Below are 22,269 nucleotides of genomic sequence, written 5' to 3'. Positions count from 1 at the left end.
TGTCATTGTAACCACTTGCAGAGCAACATGTTCCCTTACCAAATAATCTCTTGTGCTTAATCAAATTAGATAAGTAACGTCTCCATGAGAAATCTTTTAAGTCCAAGTTTCTAATGGAGTGAAAAACTGAGAAGTCTGCACAAAAAAAATGCTTTTATCTACTGACCCATTACCCCCTCCTGGTTCTTGCCCTCACTGCTGGGGGCACACATTCTATGCACAGCTCATGGCTTACTACATCATGATGACTCTTCACAGAATGCCTATTTCTTTGGTAAGGTAACTCTTTCCCCTCTCCCAAAATTTCTGGAGCTTTACATAGCAATTTTAAGCCTACATAAGAAACCATTTTGTCTTGTTTACTTACTTAGACAAACCACTGCCACAGTCCACACTTTCAGAGCAACACATACACTAGCTCACAAGATGTTAGTTGTCACATATCAGAATGCCTGTATTCTCCAGAAAGACTAAATAATGCTATCCCAAGGAGATAAACAATGTTCCTGTAGAAGCACTTCTGTACCAATACATCTGAAATCATGTTTTAAGACAAACTGCTAGTATACATTCATACTTCTTGCTTCCTGACAGACACTCCAAGTATATTTAAAACAAAGACAACCAATCTGTCATGAACTTGTTACTACAAACTAACTCCATCTTCTGAAGTGTCTTTTTTCTTCTCTGAATATTCATAAGCTTTTTTTATGAAACCTTGTAATTGAGATGCATATACCTAGCTATTTAAGCAACTGAGCATGTGAAAATATGTTTAGCTTAACAGTTAACAGACTGGCAACTATGTGTGTCACAGGTAGCTGTAGTATTTCCATTTTTTGTTAATTTTTAAAGCTGCAGCTCACTACTAGGGTTGCCTGAGTACTAAATACACTGAAACATATTTTCTGGTGCTAAATGGAAATACTTTGTGAGCAGCTGAGCTTTGCGATTCTCAGTATAATTAAAATCTGTCATCTATTTCACATGCCAGTCATGTTTCCTGGCTTCACGTTGTTATTCTGTTAACATAGTCTTAGACCTTTGTATTACCTCTCTCCTTTTCCTTCATTGGTCCCCTTGCTTCTTCTCCCCATCAGTCTCTCTACCAGGCTAATCCTTTCAATTTGGATGTCTGGTCCAACAGGAACAAACCAAACTAACACTCACAATGAAGCTGCGTCTTCTCAGCAGTACACATAAAACAGAGCATTTGTTTTATCAAGCTTCGTGACCCAACAAAGGAGACCTGCAGAATCAACCCCCTTCTCTAAACTTACACCTTAGGTGTTTATAACACTAGCCACAAGGATACAGAACACAACATATGACTTCACCCTTATAAGACTACACTAAAATAGGAAGCCAACTCCTTCTTTCCTCAGCAGATGGAGGAAGGATGCTTTTGGAATGATTGTTACACATGCCACCCCAGCACATGTCAAAAGCTTCAGGATCAGTCCCCAGCCAGCCAGCTGCTCTTCCACAGCAAAATTAACCACAGCTCACTGTCACAGGCAGGGTCAAACTATTACACATTTTAATAATAATTTTCTGATAGCATCATCATTCTTATGCACTTACAAGAGTTTGTTCTGTTCCATCTCTGGATTTACATTTATTTTAAAAGAGTATTTCCTTGAAATTCTCTTGAAAACTAAAAAAAAAAAAACCTGTTAATTCCAGCCCCAATAATTATTTAACTCTGGAAGTCACTCACCTGACAACAGAACAGTCTCTTTAGGTCATGGATAAGCCATTAAGCAGTTTTTCCTGACCTTTAAAGCATCAGATACCTCTGGCAACTCCAGTTAAGCGTCCTGTACCCACTAGGGCAAATTAACCCTAAATCATGCTAAAAGCCTGTTCTGTTTTCAAACACCTACCTTTTAGCACACTGCTTACCTATTAATATTTTATGCCCCTGTATTAATCACTTGAAGATGTTTCTAAGCTTCTTCTTTCCTTCACAGTCACCTTATTTGTCACAGCAGGTATGATTATTTTGAGGGAAAAAACCTCAGGCTTCTTTCATGTCCACTGCACTCAAGCTACTGGTTTCAAACATCTACTTTGTTCTCCTCATGTTTTATTGTTTGAGTTTTATTCTGGACTAGTATTTCCTACAAGGGACAAAACCAAAATGTGTTCTCTCAAAAATGTCTGAACAGCTAAATGTCATAGTGCAGGTGAGTACACATTAAACACACAGGTTAATTACTATACAGTAACTGGATACATGCAAAGAAGATATTTACTATAGTGAAATACTGACAGAAAAATTACAGCTATTCATTTGCCTTTGCTGTGCACCTCACATGTGGTGCTTCCCCACACTACAGTGTGATTGATGTACTGCAAGTGACCTGGCACGCTGCCCTCTTCCAAAACCTTCTGTCTAGAGCTATGCTTTCATTGCATGAACCCTCAGGTTCTGCAATATATGTCTATCAGTTTAAGAGATCATATACTAAATTCAAACACAAACTACTTCAGTTCTTACACATATCTCCAGCTGACAGTTTACAAAAATCTAAACTAAGTTTAGGCTTAACATAGCGCGGCTGACTTACAGTATTTTGCTAACTACACCCATAAACACACTGCCATTTGCAAAGGCAAAGATTATTAACATAGGCCTCCTTTAAATGGACATTCACTCTGTAAACTTTTGCCATTCAAGAGGTACCTACTGTGCTATGGTGACTGACAGTAACTTAACACGTAAGAAATTCCAAATAACTAAAAATTCTGTAACATAGTTCAGATTATTCCTGTAAAACAGGAAGTGTACAAAATAGTCAATTCCAGAAAATACATTTCAGAACATTTTTTAGCTGTTTATACAGAATAGTAATTTACATAAGCGAATCTGTCGTAACTCAAATGAATTCACCTAAGTGGTCATACCCATTGAAAGGAACAAATGAACGGACTTGTACTTAAGGCAGCTCTTAACCACTTGAATCTGCAAGAGAATGCAGTCAGCTGCAGATGTCAGCATTTTCCTGTTTCAGGCAGAAATTCAAGAAACACTTAGGCTAAAATAAGTTTTTATAAACAGTGCCTGCCTCTTCTTTTGGCTTTCATCACTGCCTAGCCTAAGTGGCCAGAAACACTTCATTTGCAGAGGATACAACACTAACTCTCATAATAAAAAAAGGAACAGATAACAGCAAATACATCCAATTTTACAGTAACATGCTAGTGGCATAAAATTTCTTCCTGTAGTTCTAACTAGAATGACTGATGACTTAGCACCCACTAACGAAAAGATACTCATGCCTTTAGTTCTGCCAAAACAAAAGACCAAGTTCCCTACACAATCTGTATGTCAAACACAGTAGCCTGAACCACCTTCGTTTAGATTGAAACTGGAAATGCTGCTTTTTCAGGAAGGCAGAAGCCCTCTCACTGCTCTTCAGAAAGCCAGTTGCATCGCACAGCTAGTGGTACAGTGAGCTGCTGAAAAGAGCAACAGCCTAAACTTTGCCTCTAGCAAATTAGGCCACTCAGAATCTAGACATCAGCATCACCATCAGTTCAAGGTTAGTAAGTGAAAATTAATTTTGGGAAAGCACATCCAGCACGTTATCTGTCAAACTTAGAAAGCAGGTTTAAGATAGTCAACCTTGGCATCCATAACATTATGATATTTTTCTCAAAAATACAAATCCATAAACCACACCTCCAGGCTACTTAGCTTTATTCTACCTCATCAGAGTTCAAAACATATTTCAGTCCTCAGAGAAACCTATTCTTCTTCTGCCCTAATAAATTTTCCAGCAGAATAAAGGGAACCCACACTTTATGACGCCACCTGTAAGAATGAGCATCGATTAATCTCCAAAGACCTTAAATATTCAGAATCAGCACACTTATGCCACAGAGGCTAACTTAAGACAATTTTCTTCTGCCCCCTATCCATTTAGCTGTGAAACTTTTTACTGTTCAGAGATTGTACTGAACACAGTGTCCTCAAGAATAGATGCCCCGACATTTCTTTAACCGAGTCAGAGCTCACTGACTCCTAAGTGGTAAAAATGAGGTCTTCCAGAGAGATACCAGTCCCTAACTGCATCCCAGCTGGGCATCCTAGAAACATGTTACATGAACCTGTAGTGCTAAGTTGCCTAGTTGTTCCCTACAGTTACTGAAGCCAGCCAAACAGGGCATGCTGGGTTCCATCTAGGCAAGTAGCTCCCATAGCTCAGTACACTGAGCAGACTCCTTCCCTTCCCTCTCACAGATCAATTTCCATTCCTCCTACCTTATATACTAAGCTAAAACAGAAAAGAAAAAGTATCAGTTGATTCAAAGATATATTTTGTAATTCCTACTAAAGTGAACAGTATACTTCCAATCAATTTTAATTTGTAATTACACAGGCAAGATAAATTTCTGAATTTGAGATCTCTACAGAAAATAAATATAAAACTAAGAAGGGCCGCTTTCAACATCAAGCCACATTTCCGCCTTCAACACCACAATCTGTCTTCATGAGGAATCCAATTAACCTGTACCTAAAAACAAGTATGATCATTTGCTGTTACTTCTACCACAAGGCTCCTACAAAGTTTATTCTGATCTTGGAAGCCTTTTCCCAATTTCCAGCCCAAATTAATACACAGACTATTAATAACATCAGCATAAGAAGAAATTAGTATAATTCAAGCATGAATAGCCTTCCCACCTCCCATGGTGCTTACCACTATAAAATATTTATACAGCTTATTAAATCTTTCTCTTCAGTCTTCCTTACCCTACTAGCACCTCTTTCCTCCACCTGCTCTGGTGGAAAGTCATTTCCCTTGGGAACAGGTAGGTGGCCAGCACACATAGTAGAGCAGCATTACCACTCTTACTCGAAGTTCCAGGATCTATGAGCTCCAGGGTTCCATTTTTTAGTGAATTCAACTCATTAATCTATGCGGCTCATTTGACACCCAGTGCCAAAAGACTGACTGTCAATCAGGCAGCTGAGTCCAAACATTAAGCTTTGTGTTCTTCAATTCCATCATGTTTCTACCGACTTTTACTCGAAATCATCAAATTAATAAAAGGACTATGAAAATTACTGTTTCTCTTTGAGAAGAAACTGAGCAGAAGGGTTTTTAAATCTTGTAACTCTCCACTAATCCCCATCTTTTCTTTAACAGACCAAATAGGTTTCTCCCTCACTCTGGGGAAAGTCATCATTTAGACAAAGATGGAAGTTTTCATTCCTGAGTTTTCCCTCCCAATGCCTTTGAAAACATTTACCACACAATAACGTGGTATAGTAACTGCCACACAAGACATTGCTCAAAGTCACGTGAGACCAATGAGTTGTATCGAACAATAAACCAGCTAATGAAGCAACAAACTGACTAGTGCAACAGTCTTTATTACCCTTAGTCGAATTCCATGATCAGCAACAGATTAATGTTGTGCCTGCTACTGAAATGTCCAAAGGATAATAAACTACTCGACTCCTAAGTAAATGCTTTATAGTAGCTTTACTGATAAGAACACATTTGGTTCTAGCTACTTCTCCCTACAAATAATAAAAGCAGATTTTGCTGGCACAAACCTGCACTTAACAGTAATCTCTTACACTGTCTTCCTAAACAAGATGCTCATATTTAATCAGAAGCCCACCACGGTGGTTGCATGAAGAGACAGCTGCCCTACTTTGTGTCCCAAAGGCAGGACAGATGCCGCAATTGTGAAGAACCAGTCAGGTTTGCGACATTAGTGTGTGACTGGAAAAATAAACATTTTTACTCAAATGAACAAGGCAGTTAAAATTATTCCAATATTTGAAAACAGCCTCACAGACAGTATAAAGTATTCATAAACTTCTATATTTACTATTTGCAATTACTCTGCTGAAGTTTGTATACACATAAAGCAGCAGCATTGCTTGGAAGGTAGTCTGGAACTGGCAAGGTACAAATCCAGATTTAGCTCTGACATTTACTTCCTGAGCAATTACCTCTGCCTTTCTAATTTCCTCTCCAAACCTGAGCTCATCTACACTTAGGTGAAGTTTATCAGTCTAGTTGTTGCTGCTATTCATTTTGTTGATCTCTGGGCAATTTGTTTCTGATCTCAAAGTTGGCCTCTAAACATTTCTACCCTTCATTTCAAAATTGATCTAAGCCCTGTTTAAAACAGGATACACCAGGGCCAGTTTCTGATGCTAAATAGTGACTAAAAGAGCAGCAGCACACTGCTTTTTACTAACTACATGAACACACAGATTTCAACATAAAGCAGAGCTTTAAGCAACAGGAAAAAAAAACCCTCAGCTACCTGCGCCTTTCAAAAAAAAATAAAAGGCAGAAAGATGCAGCTATTGACAGTTTTGAGTGCTCCCTATGAACCCACAAGGGTTTGTTTTAAGGAGCAAGCCTACATTCTCTGAGCGGTGACTCTTGCATTGTCATGTTGATTAGCATAAACAACCCTCCAGTACTTTAAGCATACCATTTTTACAACACAGATACACTCCACTGATTTATAGTAAGTGTAAAAGCAATATAGTGGTTTGAGTATTAACAAACTTGACAAGACATTTTCAGTAATTGCAAAAAGACACATAAAAAACCTTCCCCAATACTGCTTACTGACAGACCAGTTGGAGGGGTAGAACAAGTTTTATTTTGATATGCATTAGTGCCTTTCACTTAGATAACAAAATAAAAAACAAGTTAGAAATACAAGGTGTGAAACACAGATATTCAAGCTGGGGGGATGGGGGTAAGAATTTCAGCCCCAGTTCTTCCCTTCCCTGATCTTAACATGCCTCTGGTACAAAACCAGAGGGAACAACAGAGACAGGGAGAACTAGAGTCAGTTAGCCTGTAGACCATATTCCAACTCAGTATGCTTACAGCAGTCACAAGCCCTTTCCTCTTTTAATGCTTATTTGGCGTTCCCTGTAGGGTAACATGCAGAGGAGAGCCACTGAGGCCTCCTGTCTGGCCCTTACAGGCCCAGATAAGACATGCTGCACCTGACTATATCCTGTAAAATAAAAGGTAATTTGTCTCAGTGAGTCTACTCCATCCACGTATCCTGCCTGGATCAGTGGTCAAAGATACAAATCTTGGTGGAAGAAGACACTGGCAGCCATTTCCTCCATACCTATAAGTTTACATAGCCCTATAAATGTACCTTCAGGAAAGTATTTTCCTGTGTTTCAGAAATACAGGGAAAATACTTTCAGAAGGTTTGCCAGTACATACGCCCTTGTACACACAAGAACAGTAATGAGACTGCAGACAGTAGCATGGTCATCTGCTCATACTCTGCTTTATTCATCATGCACTCTCTGTTCTCCTTAAGTTCCAAAGGGATCACCTTCCAGCCTGTTGTTGTTATCCATATCAAAGACAGATATCTTCACTCACCAATCATACCTGCAAAACAGACTTTAAATATAAGACACAATTATGTACAGAGCTATCCATAAGTGCATACAACCAATACACTACTCAGTTTACTGGCCACCTTGGGAATGGTGGTCCAGGGAAGTTTGGATTGTTGAGAAATATAATCTCATAATACAATTGTAATACTGATAAATTATTAGGAGTATAAATTTAACTTTTGCCAACAGATAAACTGGATAAGAACATTCCAAATAAAACACTTCTGAAATTATGGTCAAAGAGCCAATGCATTTGAGAAATGGCTAACCCGTAAAATTCCAATATGAATAAAATTAGTTGTATTCATAATTTATACTATATTAACCTTTCTTTTATTAAATTTTAATGAATTTGTGTCACCCCCCCCCAAAGTCCTTTGCAAATTATGTTAGAACACTCACTAAGATTTAAGGAAAATATTCCTGAATATTCCTTGTTCAGGCAGGAATTAGAACCTCCCATGCTTGAAAATTCTAACTCTAGCCAGGAAACAGGGAAAAAAAACTAGCTACAGAAGAAAAGCACTATTAACCCCCCCCCCCCCCCCGACAGTTAATAAAATAAACATGAATTTTCAAAGAACATAACCTGAAAATGCTACAGTCTGCGAAGTATAAAAATAATGAAAAAACAATGTAAATACTCCCTGACACTCTTAGTCTGGTAGTCTCCGAAGCTACAATTTTTGCAGTCATCTATCAATCCTCAAGCAGAAAGTACAGGCCCTTCAAATTCACACCTCCTATGACTGCAAAAGCACATATACACGCCAATAAAATCCTAGGAGATACAAGAGCAACATAAGAATGCTCTAGAAGAACAGTAAGACACCTGCTGTAAAACCAAAGAAGAATTAGAGAAAAATATCAGGACTTTAGACATAAAGACAACTAGAAGGCTATTTCTGGATTTTGAACAGGATCATGAGGGCACTTCTCTAAACACTAAGATTATAAACTCTCAGAGAAATGTAAAAACGATCTTTTTAGCAGCAAGTGCTGCAGGATTAATCTACACTGAAACACATGTAGGAAGGAGGTCATCTAGCTCTTACAGGATTGTTTTAAGTTAATTCTTCTAACAAATACAATAAAGTACACATTGAGCAAAACTACAATGACCAAAACTAAATCTATGATATTTGTATCTTCACAAAAAAAGAAAAACACACTTCCTAATGAGATACATGTACTGCTACTTACAATTCATTCACCTACATATTGGATTGTGTTAAAACCTTATTCTTCACTCACACTTCCAGATCGGGTGTTTTTCTAACAGAAGCCCAGTTTCCCAGGAGAGCTCTGAGAAATATATTGGATACTTTTTACAACAACCCATTATTTGTTTCCATGTATCTTCCCTAGCCTCAGTCAGAATAACACTTGATGATGCAAAGTATGCTTTAAAATTCCATAGGCTTTCAATACTAATCTCCTTTTTGTATTAGCTGATTTAGTATAGCTGTCAATATACCCAACAGATACAAACAAACGTAACCAATTAAAAACCTGTGGGTTCACGAATAGTATTTGCTTTCATATGGGTTCACAAATCATACTCTGCCCATTCAGACAATAGTCTGCCCTCATTGAGAATTTTATCACTGCACTCGCTGAAGAGAATGAGAGGAGCTTGTCATTTTATCTGATGCACCCACGTAAATATTAAAAAGTGCCTCCCTTACATGTACCACCTCCTTGTTGTTACAAAGTCAGAATATTTTTTATACCTCTTACATATCAGAAAATATAAGTTCTTTTCTATGACATTGTCTTTTGAAAAATTATAAGTAGCACCTCTTTTTCCCTGCAGTATACCTGTTTTATGTGGAAACATGAATTATTTTTTCTTTACTACATACCCTTTGGATCCTGTTTCATTTTTGCTGGAGCATACTCCCCACACATTTAGTACAGCTTCAGTGAGTATCAGTTGAGTATTAACAAACTTGACAAGACATTTTCAGTAATTGCAAAAAGACACATAAATGTCTAGCCTAAATGTCTAAGCTTAAAACCGAGGAGCTTCCAGTACCAAAGGGGCATAACATTAGCATTCAAAAATCCCCGTAAACACATTTAACAATAAACATATTAAGGATGTACCAGAACATACACAAGTTCAAACTTTCACAACTAAGTGTCCTGTTGACAGGGTGTTAAACAAGCAGGCCTTTCCTGGGTGTTCAAAGGCGTAGTGACATAGAGGAATGTGAAAGCCAGTATTAGGTGACACACAGACTGCAGCCAAAAGGCTACTGACATCCTGAATATTCCTTGCACTTCTCTGCCTCTTGACAATTAGGTTTTTAGGTTATCAGCACAGGGAAGCTGAAAATGGAACAAGACAGACTTACTTTCAACTGGTATTTCACTCCCAAAGAAAATGAAGAATGGCTGTTGAGATTTTTTAAAAGCTTATTTCACATGTACATAGCGATAACTACAACAGAAGCACTAGATTTAGAAGCTTACAGTGTCACCACCACCTCAGACAGATGTGGCTACACAGGTCTGCATCAATTTCAGACAGAGCTCATTATCCGCTCCTAACACAATGTCTAATATATTTACTCTCTCACAGTCAGCCAACAAACACAAGAAACAGGTTGTGCATATAAATGCATGCTTTCATTTATCCTGGGGAAGTCTGAATGCTCAAGTACGGAACTGCCTCACTCACAGCTCAGAACACTAGACATGAGTAAATCCACTCCTCTACAAAGCATGATGAGCACGACATTTCATTCACATGCACTCCAGAGGTATTTTTCGCCAGAACTTAAGACAGCCATGCCTGCAAAGATTTCTTCATTTGATAATAAGCTTTCTCAAATAATAGGGCCTGAAGCTAAATCTTTTTTTAAGTCAGCCAAAACATTTCAGTCTTCACCTAGGACTTCCACAAGCAAGACTACTAATGCTTCAAGTCTAATTTTCATTCAGTCACAATACCCAGATGGCCATTACTTTAAACCACAACTAAACTAAAACTGAAGTCACATTATTAAAAGCATGTTCTGAACTTTAACTGTCTGATTAAGCAGCAAAAAAAGAATCAGTTGCTTGTGTAAAAGCTGTAACAAGTCTAATTACTTATCACAAAGTACGTTACTTCAAATTCTCACTGGAAGGTTTAAATATTCTTTACCATTAATGACAGCTTTCAGTTACAAGCTTAAACTGTTGTTAGAATACTACCTTGCACTATAACATCAAGTCTCTTCAGATTCAGTTTTCTATTGAGAATAAGGGGAGGAAGTGCTAGAACCAGAAAACAATTTTAGAACAAGTTTCCTGGGCCTATCACAACTAGATATTTTTTGGCCTTGTCACAGTACAGGGCACAGATCCAAGTAAACAAGCCTACCTCTAGCAGAGAAACACACACACAGATATAGCACAAAGACTAAAAAGCAGTGTTTACTGAACTCTGCAGAACAAACACATTTGTTTCAAGATGTTAGGAAATTAACCTAAGAAACCAATGCTTATTTAGATAAAATTAGGATTTTTAAAAATCATACTGAGATCTTTCAAACATATACTTGTGAAACACTTAACAGATTACGTTTTCAAGCATTTTCCAATTTTGACCAATTTGGTTTCTAACTGAAGGCTCAAGTATTCTCCTTATTAAGTTATACAATTTATAACTTTCAACAAGGACTTCTTAATAATTTTCTAAAACTTATTTTGGTCTAAATAGACCAAGGACATTTAAATGCATTTTTCACCTCCACACCTCTACAGCTAATACATTCAAGGCTTCACCCTGCTCACTTTAAAACAGCTTCCTGAAGTCCTACCCCCATTTCCTCTATCTTACCACCCATTCCTAGATAAAAACTGAAGTATTATGCTTGTGAGAAGCATTCTTGTTTCAGTTACTGAGCCACTACTGTAGCAACTACATTTATAAACAGAAAGTGCAGTCTAATTTCCCATAATTCAATTCCTAGGTAATGTATTTTGCTGTCTCATAAGCTGCTAAGGGGGTGTTTTTGACTGGCAACATTCCTTCAGTCCTCTCCTTGATTTTATTTCCCAGGACCTTACTGAGTAATAAGAACTGGAAAAAAAGATGGAAACAGGGCTTTTCTCAGTAACAAGACCAAAGTTTTAAATACTTGCAAGGTTTCTAACACATGCTTCTGCTACAAATTTGCCATCTCCCTCTGCCATACCGTTCAACCAAACGGACCCTTAGTCTGACTTTTACCTGTCATCCTTTACTTTTCTTAAGATGGAAGTGGAAGAGGGTAAACCAACAGACTTTATAAAAGCAGATGCAATGTTCCCTAGTTTCCAGAAGTTTCACATGACATCTGGGCAGTGAAAGTATGTATGCTGCAGACATACCTTCAGACACTGAAGTCCTCAAATCTTTCAAAATAAAGCCACAAGGATGTTTGGACTTGGCTATCAGAGGCAACCATCTATCTTCAAGCAAGAGACAAGGGAACTTCTAACCTGCAAACTCACTTAAGGCCCTTCCTCTCATCTCAGAACACTCTCTTTCCCTGAGGATTTTCCAGCAGACTCTAACGTGCCGAACAGAAAACATTCGCCCACAACCAAAATATGTCCTCTCCCCCCTCCCTGTCTCAGAAGTACAGAGACACACAGACACTGCAACCTGGCAGTAAGGCAGACTAACTCTCATAAACCTCACCACACACCCAAACACCTGCTCTGCAGGAGACACCAACATTCATTCACCCTACAGCCGCTACCAAAAGTCTCACATGCACTCCCTCACCTCGTAAGCACAGATTAATCACTGCAGCTCACACTGTAGGCAAAACAATAGTCTTCCCAAAATCACCCACCTTCATCACACAACAGTATACGCCTCCCTAAGTGTACACAGATGCATGTAAGAGCAAACGCTCGCCAGCTCCTCTCTAACTCCTCTCTGCTACACGCTCCTGCAGAGAAGAGCCCTGCAACCCTCCCGACAGTTCCTTCCTCGGGGGGAATCTGTAGGGAGCAAGCACATTTTCCTTCTGCTGCACGCCCCCCCCCCCCCCAAGAGGACATGACCCACTCCCAGGACTCCCCATATAAAACAGCACAGATTACTGCTTTATCCCGTTACCCACTAAACCACGGGTGCGGTGGGCACATATCTTCCCGAAAGAAAAATTTTATTGCTCTACAATCCTCTTGCTCCTCTGCTCCAGCGCACAACGTGAGTTACCCTGCCTTCCCCCCTCTGGTCATCCTTCCCCAGAAGGAGGGATGTCCATTCGTCGGGGGACAGGCCACAACGGCCCCTCTCCTCCGGCTGTGAAAGGTCGCTCTCAACCAGCAGAAGACCACTCTGCGCTCCCAGTAAGAGGGGTCACCCCACGACAGGTCGGGCCCTCCGAAAGGGGTCCGCCCCTCCCCCGCCGAGGGGCCCCGGTCCTTTCCCCCACGGCGGAGCTCCCAACGCCCAGCCGGCCCCACTCCCCTCCCAAACTCTTCCTGGGCGACCACTACATCACGCCCTCAAAACACCGGCCCTCACATGAGGATCCAACGACCGCTCCCCCCGGCACATGCTGCCCGCCCTTTCCCCAGCGCAAGCGCCCCCCCCCCGCCCTTTCCCCTCTCGCCCATTGCCCCTGGGCAGGGCAAAGCTCCCAGCACCAGGGCCCGGACCGCTCTGCCTCCTCTGGGAAGGGGGAAGGCCTGGGCCGGGTGGGGAAGGAGCGCGGCCCCCCACCGCCTGCCGCCCCTGCGCGGGCCCACACCGTCTCCTCGACGTCGATGTCGATTCGGAAGGTCTGCTGCTGCAGCGTTTTCAGTATGATCTTCATGGCGGCTGCAGCTGCTTGCCCCTCCGGCCCCCGCGGCGCAGCTGGACAGGTCAGCTACGAGAAGCGACAGAAGCGAACGGTGGGGGGGGGGGAGAGAGAGGGGAAGGCGCTGAAGAAGAAGCGGCAGAGGAGGCGGAGCAACAGCTCGACCAGTGCCGCGCGGCCCCGGGCTGCCAGTCACACTCACGGCGCGGCGGTAGGCGGAGCAGAGGCGGGGGCGCACCTCGGCCCCTCCTCGGCCCCTCCTCCGCCCCGCCTCCGCCCCGCCTCCGCCCCGCCTCCGCCCCGCCTCCGCCCCGCCTTCGCCTTGCGCCCTCCGCGCCACCTGAGACGCCCGTAACGCGCAGGCGCAGGGAGCGGCGCGGCCGGTGCCGGACTCACCGCGCAGGCACGGCGTGGGGCGGGGTGGGTCTGAGCGAGGCGGGGCGGGCAGTTCCCGGGAAGGGGGGTGTGTGACTGCGCGTGTAAGTTACTGTTCTATAAGTTATATACAAGTATAAGTTTACGGTTAACAGCTTTGTTCGTACGTACACACGGTATATAAGTTATATAAACGTATATGTTGCTGTTAACCCTTTGTTCGTACGTACACACGAATTTATAGGGGGCGCGGGGGCCTGAAGGCCGTGATGCTGTGAGGCGGTGAGCCCATTCGACATGACATGGGTGCAGTTTGCTACTGGTGTTGGCTGATGCGGGGAGACCTCAGATGACATGTCAGGAAAGGAGGTTTTCCTGTCACCAGAGCAAATCTCCAGTTAAGCACAGCGAAAGATTTCCCCCAAGTTGTTAAAAAATGATGTATTGTTACATGTAGGACAAACTGCATGAAGGCCAAATGTCTTCTAGATCATGACAAGCCTTAAGATGCACATGCTGTGGAAGTTTAGACTAGTTCTCTGTGGTAGTAATCTCAATCTTTATAACTAACTTTTATAAGGTGTCTGCTTTTCCTGAAGTCTGTATCATCTTTTCTGCGTTACCATTTCCACTTCATTTCGATCCTGTGCATACAAATGGACACCCCAGGAGGCTACTTGCTTACTACAGAAGCTGGTGCAGTGGATGGGACAATGTGTCTCAATTTCACCAGTGCTGCTTTCAACAGCACTTAGCTTTCATGAGTTACTAACCTCTGTTTCCCCTCATACTCCTTTGGCAGTGAAGAGACAGCCCTGCTACAAATAACCTTTAAAGTTGAGCCAGCTACACTGCTAAGAGATCCCTGCTACAGCTCCTTATAACCTCCTCCGTCAGCGGGTGTGGGATCTCCCAATGCATACGTATTCATTGTAACCAAGGCTGTCTTTCTGCAAAAGAGGATGCTGATGTTAGGCTAACTTAATACTGTAATGAAATTATACCCTAAATGTCTTAGTGTTGTGCAATGCCTTGAGAAGTTCTACTCATCCACATTGTCAACATAGTGTTTGTAACAAAAAAACATCTTTTATCTCATTATTACAGTAAAGGTGGCTTCATAACAATTTCTTACCAGCAGCTCAGTGCAGCAGGGGCCAGCAAGCTGTGTTGCAATACAAAGGGAAAGTGGGAGACACCTCTTCCTGCAGGAGTGTACAAATGTGTACATGTTGCACGCGCAGCTGGTGGTGCTGCTTCTGTCATCATCCACCTCAGGCTCTGACACACAGCTGCTAGACAGCAAAAGCCTCTTAGGGCTTTTGCAACCAAAAAGAAGCTGCTGAGTGTTGCTAGTAGGAATCCAGCATTCTTGGCAGCACAGAATAACTTGCTTGCATTGCATTGAGAGCCATTAAAAAAAAAAAGAGAGAGGCGTGAGATAAAATATCACTTGCTATTTTTTACATGGGTGGTTAAAAGTTAAAATATGCTGCTTGTTCACTTTAACTATTCCCTGGTACTAATTCTAATTCTGTACTTCACAGATAAAAGGATGTTTTTTTAAACTTTTCATTCAGTAGTCCAGCATAATGTAGGTGCTGAGTTTCACATGCAAATGAAAGTACCTTGTGCTGCAGGGTTGTGTCAGTTTCTCTACTCTTTTCTGCTTAGAATATATTAAATGTAAAACACGTGTTCTGATTTTTGTGGTTGCTGGTTATAGTACGAAACAGTTATGCCACGTTTGTGGTGGGGTGAGGGTTCGTTTACTTGGTGGCAGTTTAGCCCTATTGTGAGGGCTTGTAAAAGCCTCATCATAACTGGGAATCATCTCCAAAAGCTGTGAACTGCTATAGATGAAGTTTTCCTGGCCATTTATTTGAACTCTGAGCAAATAGAATAAGAAAGAAAAGCTGTGATTTCCACCCCCACCTCCCCCTCACCCCCCAGCTGAGTGGTACAGCAGCTTAAGGTGACTCACTATATGGTGTCTAAATTAAGGAAACCCGTTCTTGGTGTTTCCTGTAGCCCAGCCTCTTCAGGTCCGTAAGATTGGTTGTGGCAGAGCTTGACTCTCCAGGTCTTTCTGGAGGCTGCTTCCCAGAAGTTGCAGAATTGGGGATTGTTTTGGTTTTTTTCCCAAAGTACTCTTAGTTTCATAGTGCTTTCCTTGACAGCCAGTGCTTGGGGTTTTTTTTCATTTTGTGTCTGAAGTACTTTGGGAAATCGCCCTGTGTTCAGACTGAGGTATCACACTTACTGACCTCATTTACAACAGTTTGTATGCTGACTCAGTGAGAACACAAACCTCTTCTATGCAAAAAGAAAAACTTACATTCATTTGAAAAGAGATGTGAAATGAAGCCCAAAAGTTAGAAAGACATTTTTACAGCAAATGCCTGCAGTGATTACTTTCGGTTTTCAGGATGCCTGGATTTTTGTTTCCAAGTAACTTGATATCTCTGATGCACTTATTCCAACTTCATACCACCATGGCTTTGTCCTGCTCAGCTCTTTCTGATTGTCCATGATTCCCCAGTGACTGCTGTCTCCCAAATACAGGTGCATGTTTTCATGTCTTACAAGTTACTAGGCAAAGCCATTAATTACAGCTGGCTTTTGCAGAGGGGGAGGAAAATACAGTGAAAGTAAAACATGGTAGGTAAGGTAATTTGGAAGTATTTGTGCCTCTGGTGCACCTTTCCCTGCAGCCATGTTTCTTTACATAACATCAGTGCTTCTGGAAGTTGGAAAGATGTGCACATTTAAACCATAAAGAGGTAGGGACATGAATCAATGCTGTTCCCTTTCTGACTGGAAGAGTTGTCCAAAACTTAGGGTCTTGCTGGTAGTTTATCAGTGTGTATATACATCCTCAGTGTGTATATACATCCTGTGGAGCCCACAGTAGCTAGCAGCTGGAGTCTCTCTTGGTAATGCTACATTTAATGGAAGGAGGATCTGACAGCTGAGAGTGAACAGGTCTGATGGAAGCCTGCTTATTTACAGCAAATGTGCAAAGACCTGATTCTCTCGGCTGCTGGTGGCCCAGTAAAACCAGTTTTATTGATGTTGGTAATACATCACAGTCCTTATGCTAATTTTGTGAGGCCAGATGACCAGGGTCTGTTCTGTTTGTTGATATGTTGTGAGAGCTTACTTTGTGAAAAGAAGCCTTGTAACAGTGTCCCATGTTATGATGTGCAGTTGAAGTATAAGGTAATAGCAAATACCATGAAAACATGGGTGTGGGCTAGAAGACCATCCCCAAGGCTCTAAAAAGTTTACTAGTAGTCAGTTACTGGTCATGGAAGAAGTACAGCCTTGGAACCTGAGAAAACTGTATCATAAATGGAAAAAAAGAGGAAGAAGTTAAGCAAGAAAAATGTTCAGTGACAGGATAACAGACAGGTTGCCTGACAACCTGAGAAAGTAACACCTTCAGGCCTTGCAATGCATGAAGTCCATCAGGCAGAGACCTGAGGCTAAGACCCTGGTTAGAGAGTCAAACATCTTAAGATAAGGTCTCACCACAGAGTAAATTTTCTCACTACACATACTGGTTCAAAGCTGTGAGCATACTCCTGGCTGCAAGGACCATGACTGTTACTGACCCTTAGACCCAACAGCATTGCCCAGGGCTGTGCATAACAAGATCAGTGCGTACATGGCTGTGTGTTCTCACCTCAGATTATGTGTGTTTCACCTCTTCAACCCCCCAGAAATCTCTATTGTATGTTACTACAGCTTGACTAGTAACTCTTGATAAAAGGCTCTGCAATTTTTCTAGAAAACATCAAGGGAAATACTTGCATCAGTCAGTGCTCATGGTAAGTCACTGCATTCAGTCTCTACACTAACTTGCAGTTAGTGCCTGCGCCCTGTTGCCTGGGTCATCCCACTGTCTTACATACCTGTATGTTATTAAGGCTGCCGATCGTTATTAGCATAACCATAACAATTCCTACCCAGATATTAGGACCAATGGCAGACAAAGAATATGAAGGTGGTTCTCACCCCAAAGAACTGACAATCTAAGGAAGCAAGGAATTAAATGGTTCTTGCCCAAAAGCAGCACATTCTTAGCAGAAGTTATGTTTCAGACCTTTTGGAGGTGAATGCTCACTTTTCAAAACCAAGTGAGAAGTGACGGGAACATTAGCATGGCCTGCACAAGGCCCTGAAGGTGGAGAAAGCGTCTTGTATTGGCTATGTTGAACCAGGGGGAGGTATGCAGAGGGCAGCACTCCAAGGTGCTGGAGTGAGGCTGGATACCAGCAGATGAGCAGCAGAGATACAGGAGGAAGAGGCAAGATTTTGAGCTTGTGATGGTGGTTACAAAGAGCTGTTGCTTAGGCAGACAGGTAGAAGGGCTCCAGAAGGGCAGCACGCTCTGGAGGGGCTTTGGATCAAATGAAGCACACACACACACTGCTAACGGGGAGGTGAGGGAAAGCAGCAGAGCGACTGGCAGGTGGTAACATGAAGAGCTCCCTCCTTACCCTTAATGAAAGGCAGCATTTATACCTTTCTCGAGTGACCTATCCCAGAAAAATTTTGAAAGCAGGCATTTTCCACTGGCTGTTAACATAAAATGGGTATGAATTAGTGTGAGGTGTCCTAGGATGTTGTGGGGTTTTTTCCTTTAGGGTGAGATTTTCCATTGAGTTGACTGGTCTCAGTTCCACATGCCTTTGTGCAGTGCTCCCATTCACTTTCTCTGTTAACATATATTAACAGAGAACACAAGTGCACCTTTCAGGAAGGCTGAACCAGCTGCAAGCATGTCTCTAGGGTAGGTGAAACAGGTACTTAGATTCCAGTTTGCAGTAATTGATACAGTGTAAATTAATTCACCCTTAATCTAATTCTCAGTGCACTCAGGAGCTTTATTTGTCTCCCATTGGCAGCACTGTTTCTTTCACTATAGGAATAATTCAGAGGTTTACTTGAGGTATGAAACCGCTACCAGCCTTCCACAGTCATTCTCATTTGCTGTGCAAGACAAAACTCAAGCAGCTTCACACTATCTGTCAAAGATCAGCTGCTCGGGTTAATCAGCTTATTAGACCATGAGGTATTAGGCTGTGACCGTGGAGAAGCAGTAATGTGCAGCAAGGTAATTGTAACTACTTCAGACACTACCAGCTGCAGGCAGAAGAGGGTCTGGATGTTACTTTTTATTGGCTTTACCAGTGACCTCTTAGGTCTGCAGGCCTCAAGGTCTGAACAAATGTCATCAAAAGGGACTGGAGCCATCAGACTTGGAGAAATCCTGCTCCAAAGCAGTGGTACTCCCTTGGATGAGGGAAATCATTGTGTGTATTTCCAGCACCACACCCAGAAGCGTGGACATTCCCATTAGAGTTTCCATCAGCACTTGGACATGATGGATGTCAGCACTGGGGTCTGTACAGAAGCACCTGTAGTTCATACACGCTGACAAAAAGTTCGTATGAGATCAAAATGAAATAAATCAAAATTTAGCCTTTAGTGCTAAAAGGGGACCAAAATTATATTTTAAGTAGGGATTCACAGTTGGGGTCTTCTGTTTTGAGAGCAATTGCGCTTTTTTTGTTAATCTTTTAGCTTGATTGGCATTCAAACAGCTGCCAAGAATACCGGGAACTTGCTACAACATAACAGCGTGGCAAGTGCATTAGACTATCATAGTGACAGGCTTATGTATTTATTACAGTAATTATGTGGGTGGATTAATTGCATTAGGAATATCTATATGATATTTCCCATCTGTAAAATCATGTACCAGGCATGGGGAAACACGCAAAAGATTTCTCAGCTGACTCTGATGTGCAAATTTTCTTTAAAAGTATCAAAAATTTTCTCATTCAGTAGCAAAACCTTTGACTTTATATTTTTTTCACCTATACAGAGATTTATGTCAGTAACTATAGTAAGTATATGAACTTTCTAATTTGAAGTCATAATTCATTTTACCCTGTTTATTATGGAAGCAAGGGACAATGGGTGGGGAGAGGAATCTCCGCTGAGGGAGTGGCTGCAAGGCATGCTGCCACTGAGAGCTATTTCTAGAGCATTGCTTTTGACAGTCCAGCTTCATGCCAGTGTTGGACCTGCAGTTAGAATCTAACCCCTTCATATGTATTTTCGTTTGTTTGTTTATAGGCTCTCTTGCTGTCATATCAGTGTCATTTTGCTGCCTCGGGATATAAGGTTTGCCAAGGAAGGCCGTATGGGATCTTGCAGTTGAATACCAGGCTGCATAGTGCATGTTGCCCGAAGTATTTTAAAGCAGATGTTATCTTCCAGGCTTGTGACAGTCACAGCTAGTGACTCTGGAAGCTTAGCCCATCCGTGTCAGTGCCTGGAAAAGGCTATTGACTTGGCATCAGAATTAAACTCTTAAATCTATATATGCATGAAGACTGCTTGTCAGTGACAAGAGAAAGGTACTGAGTTCTGTATAATTCAAGAGAGTTTATTTTAAAATGCACAAGTATTTTTATCCATTAAAAGTTTCATTATTTAATCTCTGGTTTCTTTGGAGTGCTGGGAAGTTGAAAGTGAAGGGAATAAAAATTATTTGTATTTGACAATTGCCAATGTGTATCTCTGAAGGCAGTTATCTGATGGCTGGATCTTTTAGCAGTAGGGGCTGTTGTTGCTGCAGGGGGATTTTACAGGGTTTCAGAGTGCAGACACTTTGCCAACTATTTTAATATATAGGCTTTGTTCGAGCTTCTGTCTTCTCTTTGGCCCTGTCTGTGCTGTAACAACAAGCACAAATGTAAGCTGCAAGCTGCATATTGGCCTTCTGTAGCTCTGCAGAGCTGCTATGGAAAGGCCAGGCATCTGAATATTTCCAAAGCGTGGCCAATTATCGCATGACACATTAAAATGGCAAATAATGTGGTCAGCCATGGAAACCCATTGCTATTTCTTCAATTTGACAGTGTTACAGTAAGGGTCTTCCCAACTTCAGGGCTGGACTGAGCAGTTGCAGAATAGATTGCTGCTTGTATTATGAAAAGCTCCTAGGGAAATTACATCAGAAATTGGCAGCAATTAATCTGGAATATTGATTCCAAGAATAATATTTATCTGGAAAATAATGAATCAAATCCTACAGGTCTAACTGGACCTACTATGAATAAATTAGATCAGTTTATTTTTGTATGAGTCGTTAATCATATTACAGTCATCGCTGTGGTTATCTGAAAGTATTCTAATTTAATCAAAATGCAGTTAAAATGCATTTAAACAAATTTGGTCTCGGTTGTACTGCCCCACACAGACTAATCTTTTCCAGTGTGATATAAGGAATTAAACAGATCTTTCTGTAGAGACCTGACTGTGGATTTATGCATTACCTGATTTTAAGCATGCATTTTCCAACACTTTGCTTTTTATCGTGACTGCCAGATAAAAGAGAACAATATGCTGTGCTCTGAGGGTTTTGTCACAGTGTTCATAGCTTGTACAGGCCATCTGCTGTGGAGTAATGTAGCTGCTGCAGTACATTCCTTTCCTAGCATATGTGTAACCTGACAGCTGGAGAGTGTGAGTCCTCTGGATTCATCAAGAATTCACTTGTATATGCAGCTACTCTGTCCACGTAAAGCCATGTGTAAAACAATACTAACTCCTAGGTCACAGAGACCACAGAAGCATTCTAATTTGCAAGGGAAGTGGATAGCTTCTAGTCCAGACTTAGAGTGGGATCAAGAATGAATTCATACCCTGCTGCTCAGACTTTGAAAACCTCCAAGGACAGAGATCCCACAGCCCCTCTGGCTCCTGCTACAGTGCTTAATTATCCTCCTTTTTTTTTACACCTTCTTACTATGCTGAACCTCTCTAGTTTCAGCTAATGTCCCTGCCTGTTGCCCTCCTGCCAGGGACGGCTGGGAAGACCCTATCCCCATCAACTTGATCCCATTCTGATAGGCACTGGGTTGTACTGTGAGGTTCCCCAAACCCTCCTCTACTCCATGTGGAGCCACTGTGGCCTCACAGACCCTCATCTCAGAGCAAGTAATTCAGTCGCACAGTCTCGGTGGCCTTCCCTGAGCCATTTTGGGTTGTCAGTGTAAATCCTGTCTGGGACTCCAAACAGGACATAGTTCCCGGATGAGGGCTCAGGGGTGCTGAGCGGAGGGGATCACCCCTGCCCATCTCCCCCCAACCCAGAGTAGGTGAGAAAATAGGAGAAACTCGCTGAGATTAAGCCAAGTGCTGCCTATGACACCCCATGGGAGAAATCAGAGGAGCCCAGAGGGCTGGCCAGCAGTGCTGGGGTGTGGGGAGAGCCTGTGGGACCTGGCCCTGCAGCCGCCCAGGGAGGCACGAGGTGTTACCGAGGCGGTACCCTCTTGCCACCTGTGCCTGGAGGTGCCTGCCTCAGCCAGTGCGACCTGATGGGGCTTTGGGAAGACACAGCCGAGGCCTCAGTACCTAGTGTGAAACAGCCATGCCAAGCACAAGACAAGAGACGGTGGGATGGAGGGGGCACTGGTGCTGCGGTAACCCCAGATGCGTGTAGTGGGGCGAGCACTGCGGACGAGGATCACCCTTTGGGATGTCCCCGAGTGATGGATTGAGACCATGCGTCAGAGGAACAATCTAGCTTTCAGTGAATGATTTTCTGTCAGACCACTGATGCCATGAAACACCATTTTTATGGTATGTTTCTCAGAG

The 22,269-nt window shown here is 42.1% G+C and overlaps 1 protein-coding gene and 1 long non-coding RNA gene across 2 annotated transcripts in view; both read right to left on the bottom strand.

Annotated features, from left to right (window-relative positions):
* The window catches only part of RAD23B (RAD23 homolog B, nucleotide excision repair protein), a 35,702-nt gene extending 22,362 nt beyond the window's left edge, over positions 1-13,340 (bottom strand). The window contains exon 1 of the mRNA XM_037373064.1: positions 13,162-13,340. Coding sequence (XP_037228961.1) covers positions 13,162-13,227 — 66 coding nt within the window. The 5' untranslated portion in view covers positions 13,228-13,340. The remainder of the gene's footprint in view (positions 1-13,161) is intronic.
* Positions 6,623-12,958, bottom strand: LOC119141161. Its single transcript, XR_005101857.1, has 2 exons — positions 8,070-12,958; positions 6,623-7,406 (listed from the first exon to the last, which is right to left on the bottom strand). It is a non-coding gene; the product is annotated as an uncharacterized LOC119141161 (long non-coding RNA).
* Positions 13,341-22,269: the final 8,929 nt, after the last annotated feature.

Source organism: Falco rusticolus, chromosome Z (genome assembly GCF_015220075.1).
Source record: "Falco rusticolus isolate bFalRus1 chromosome Z, bFalRus1.pri, whole genome shotgun sequence".
Taxonomy (NCBI): domain Eukaryota; kingdom Metazoa; phylum Chordata; class Aves; order Falconiformes; family Falconidae; genus Falco; species Falco rusticolus.
Note: the sequence above shows the minus strand (reverse complement) of the source record. Positions and strands in the feature narration are given on the sequence as shown.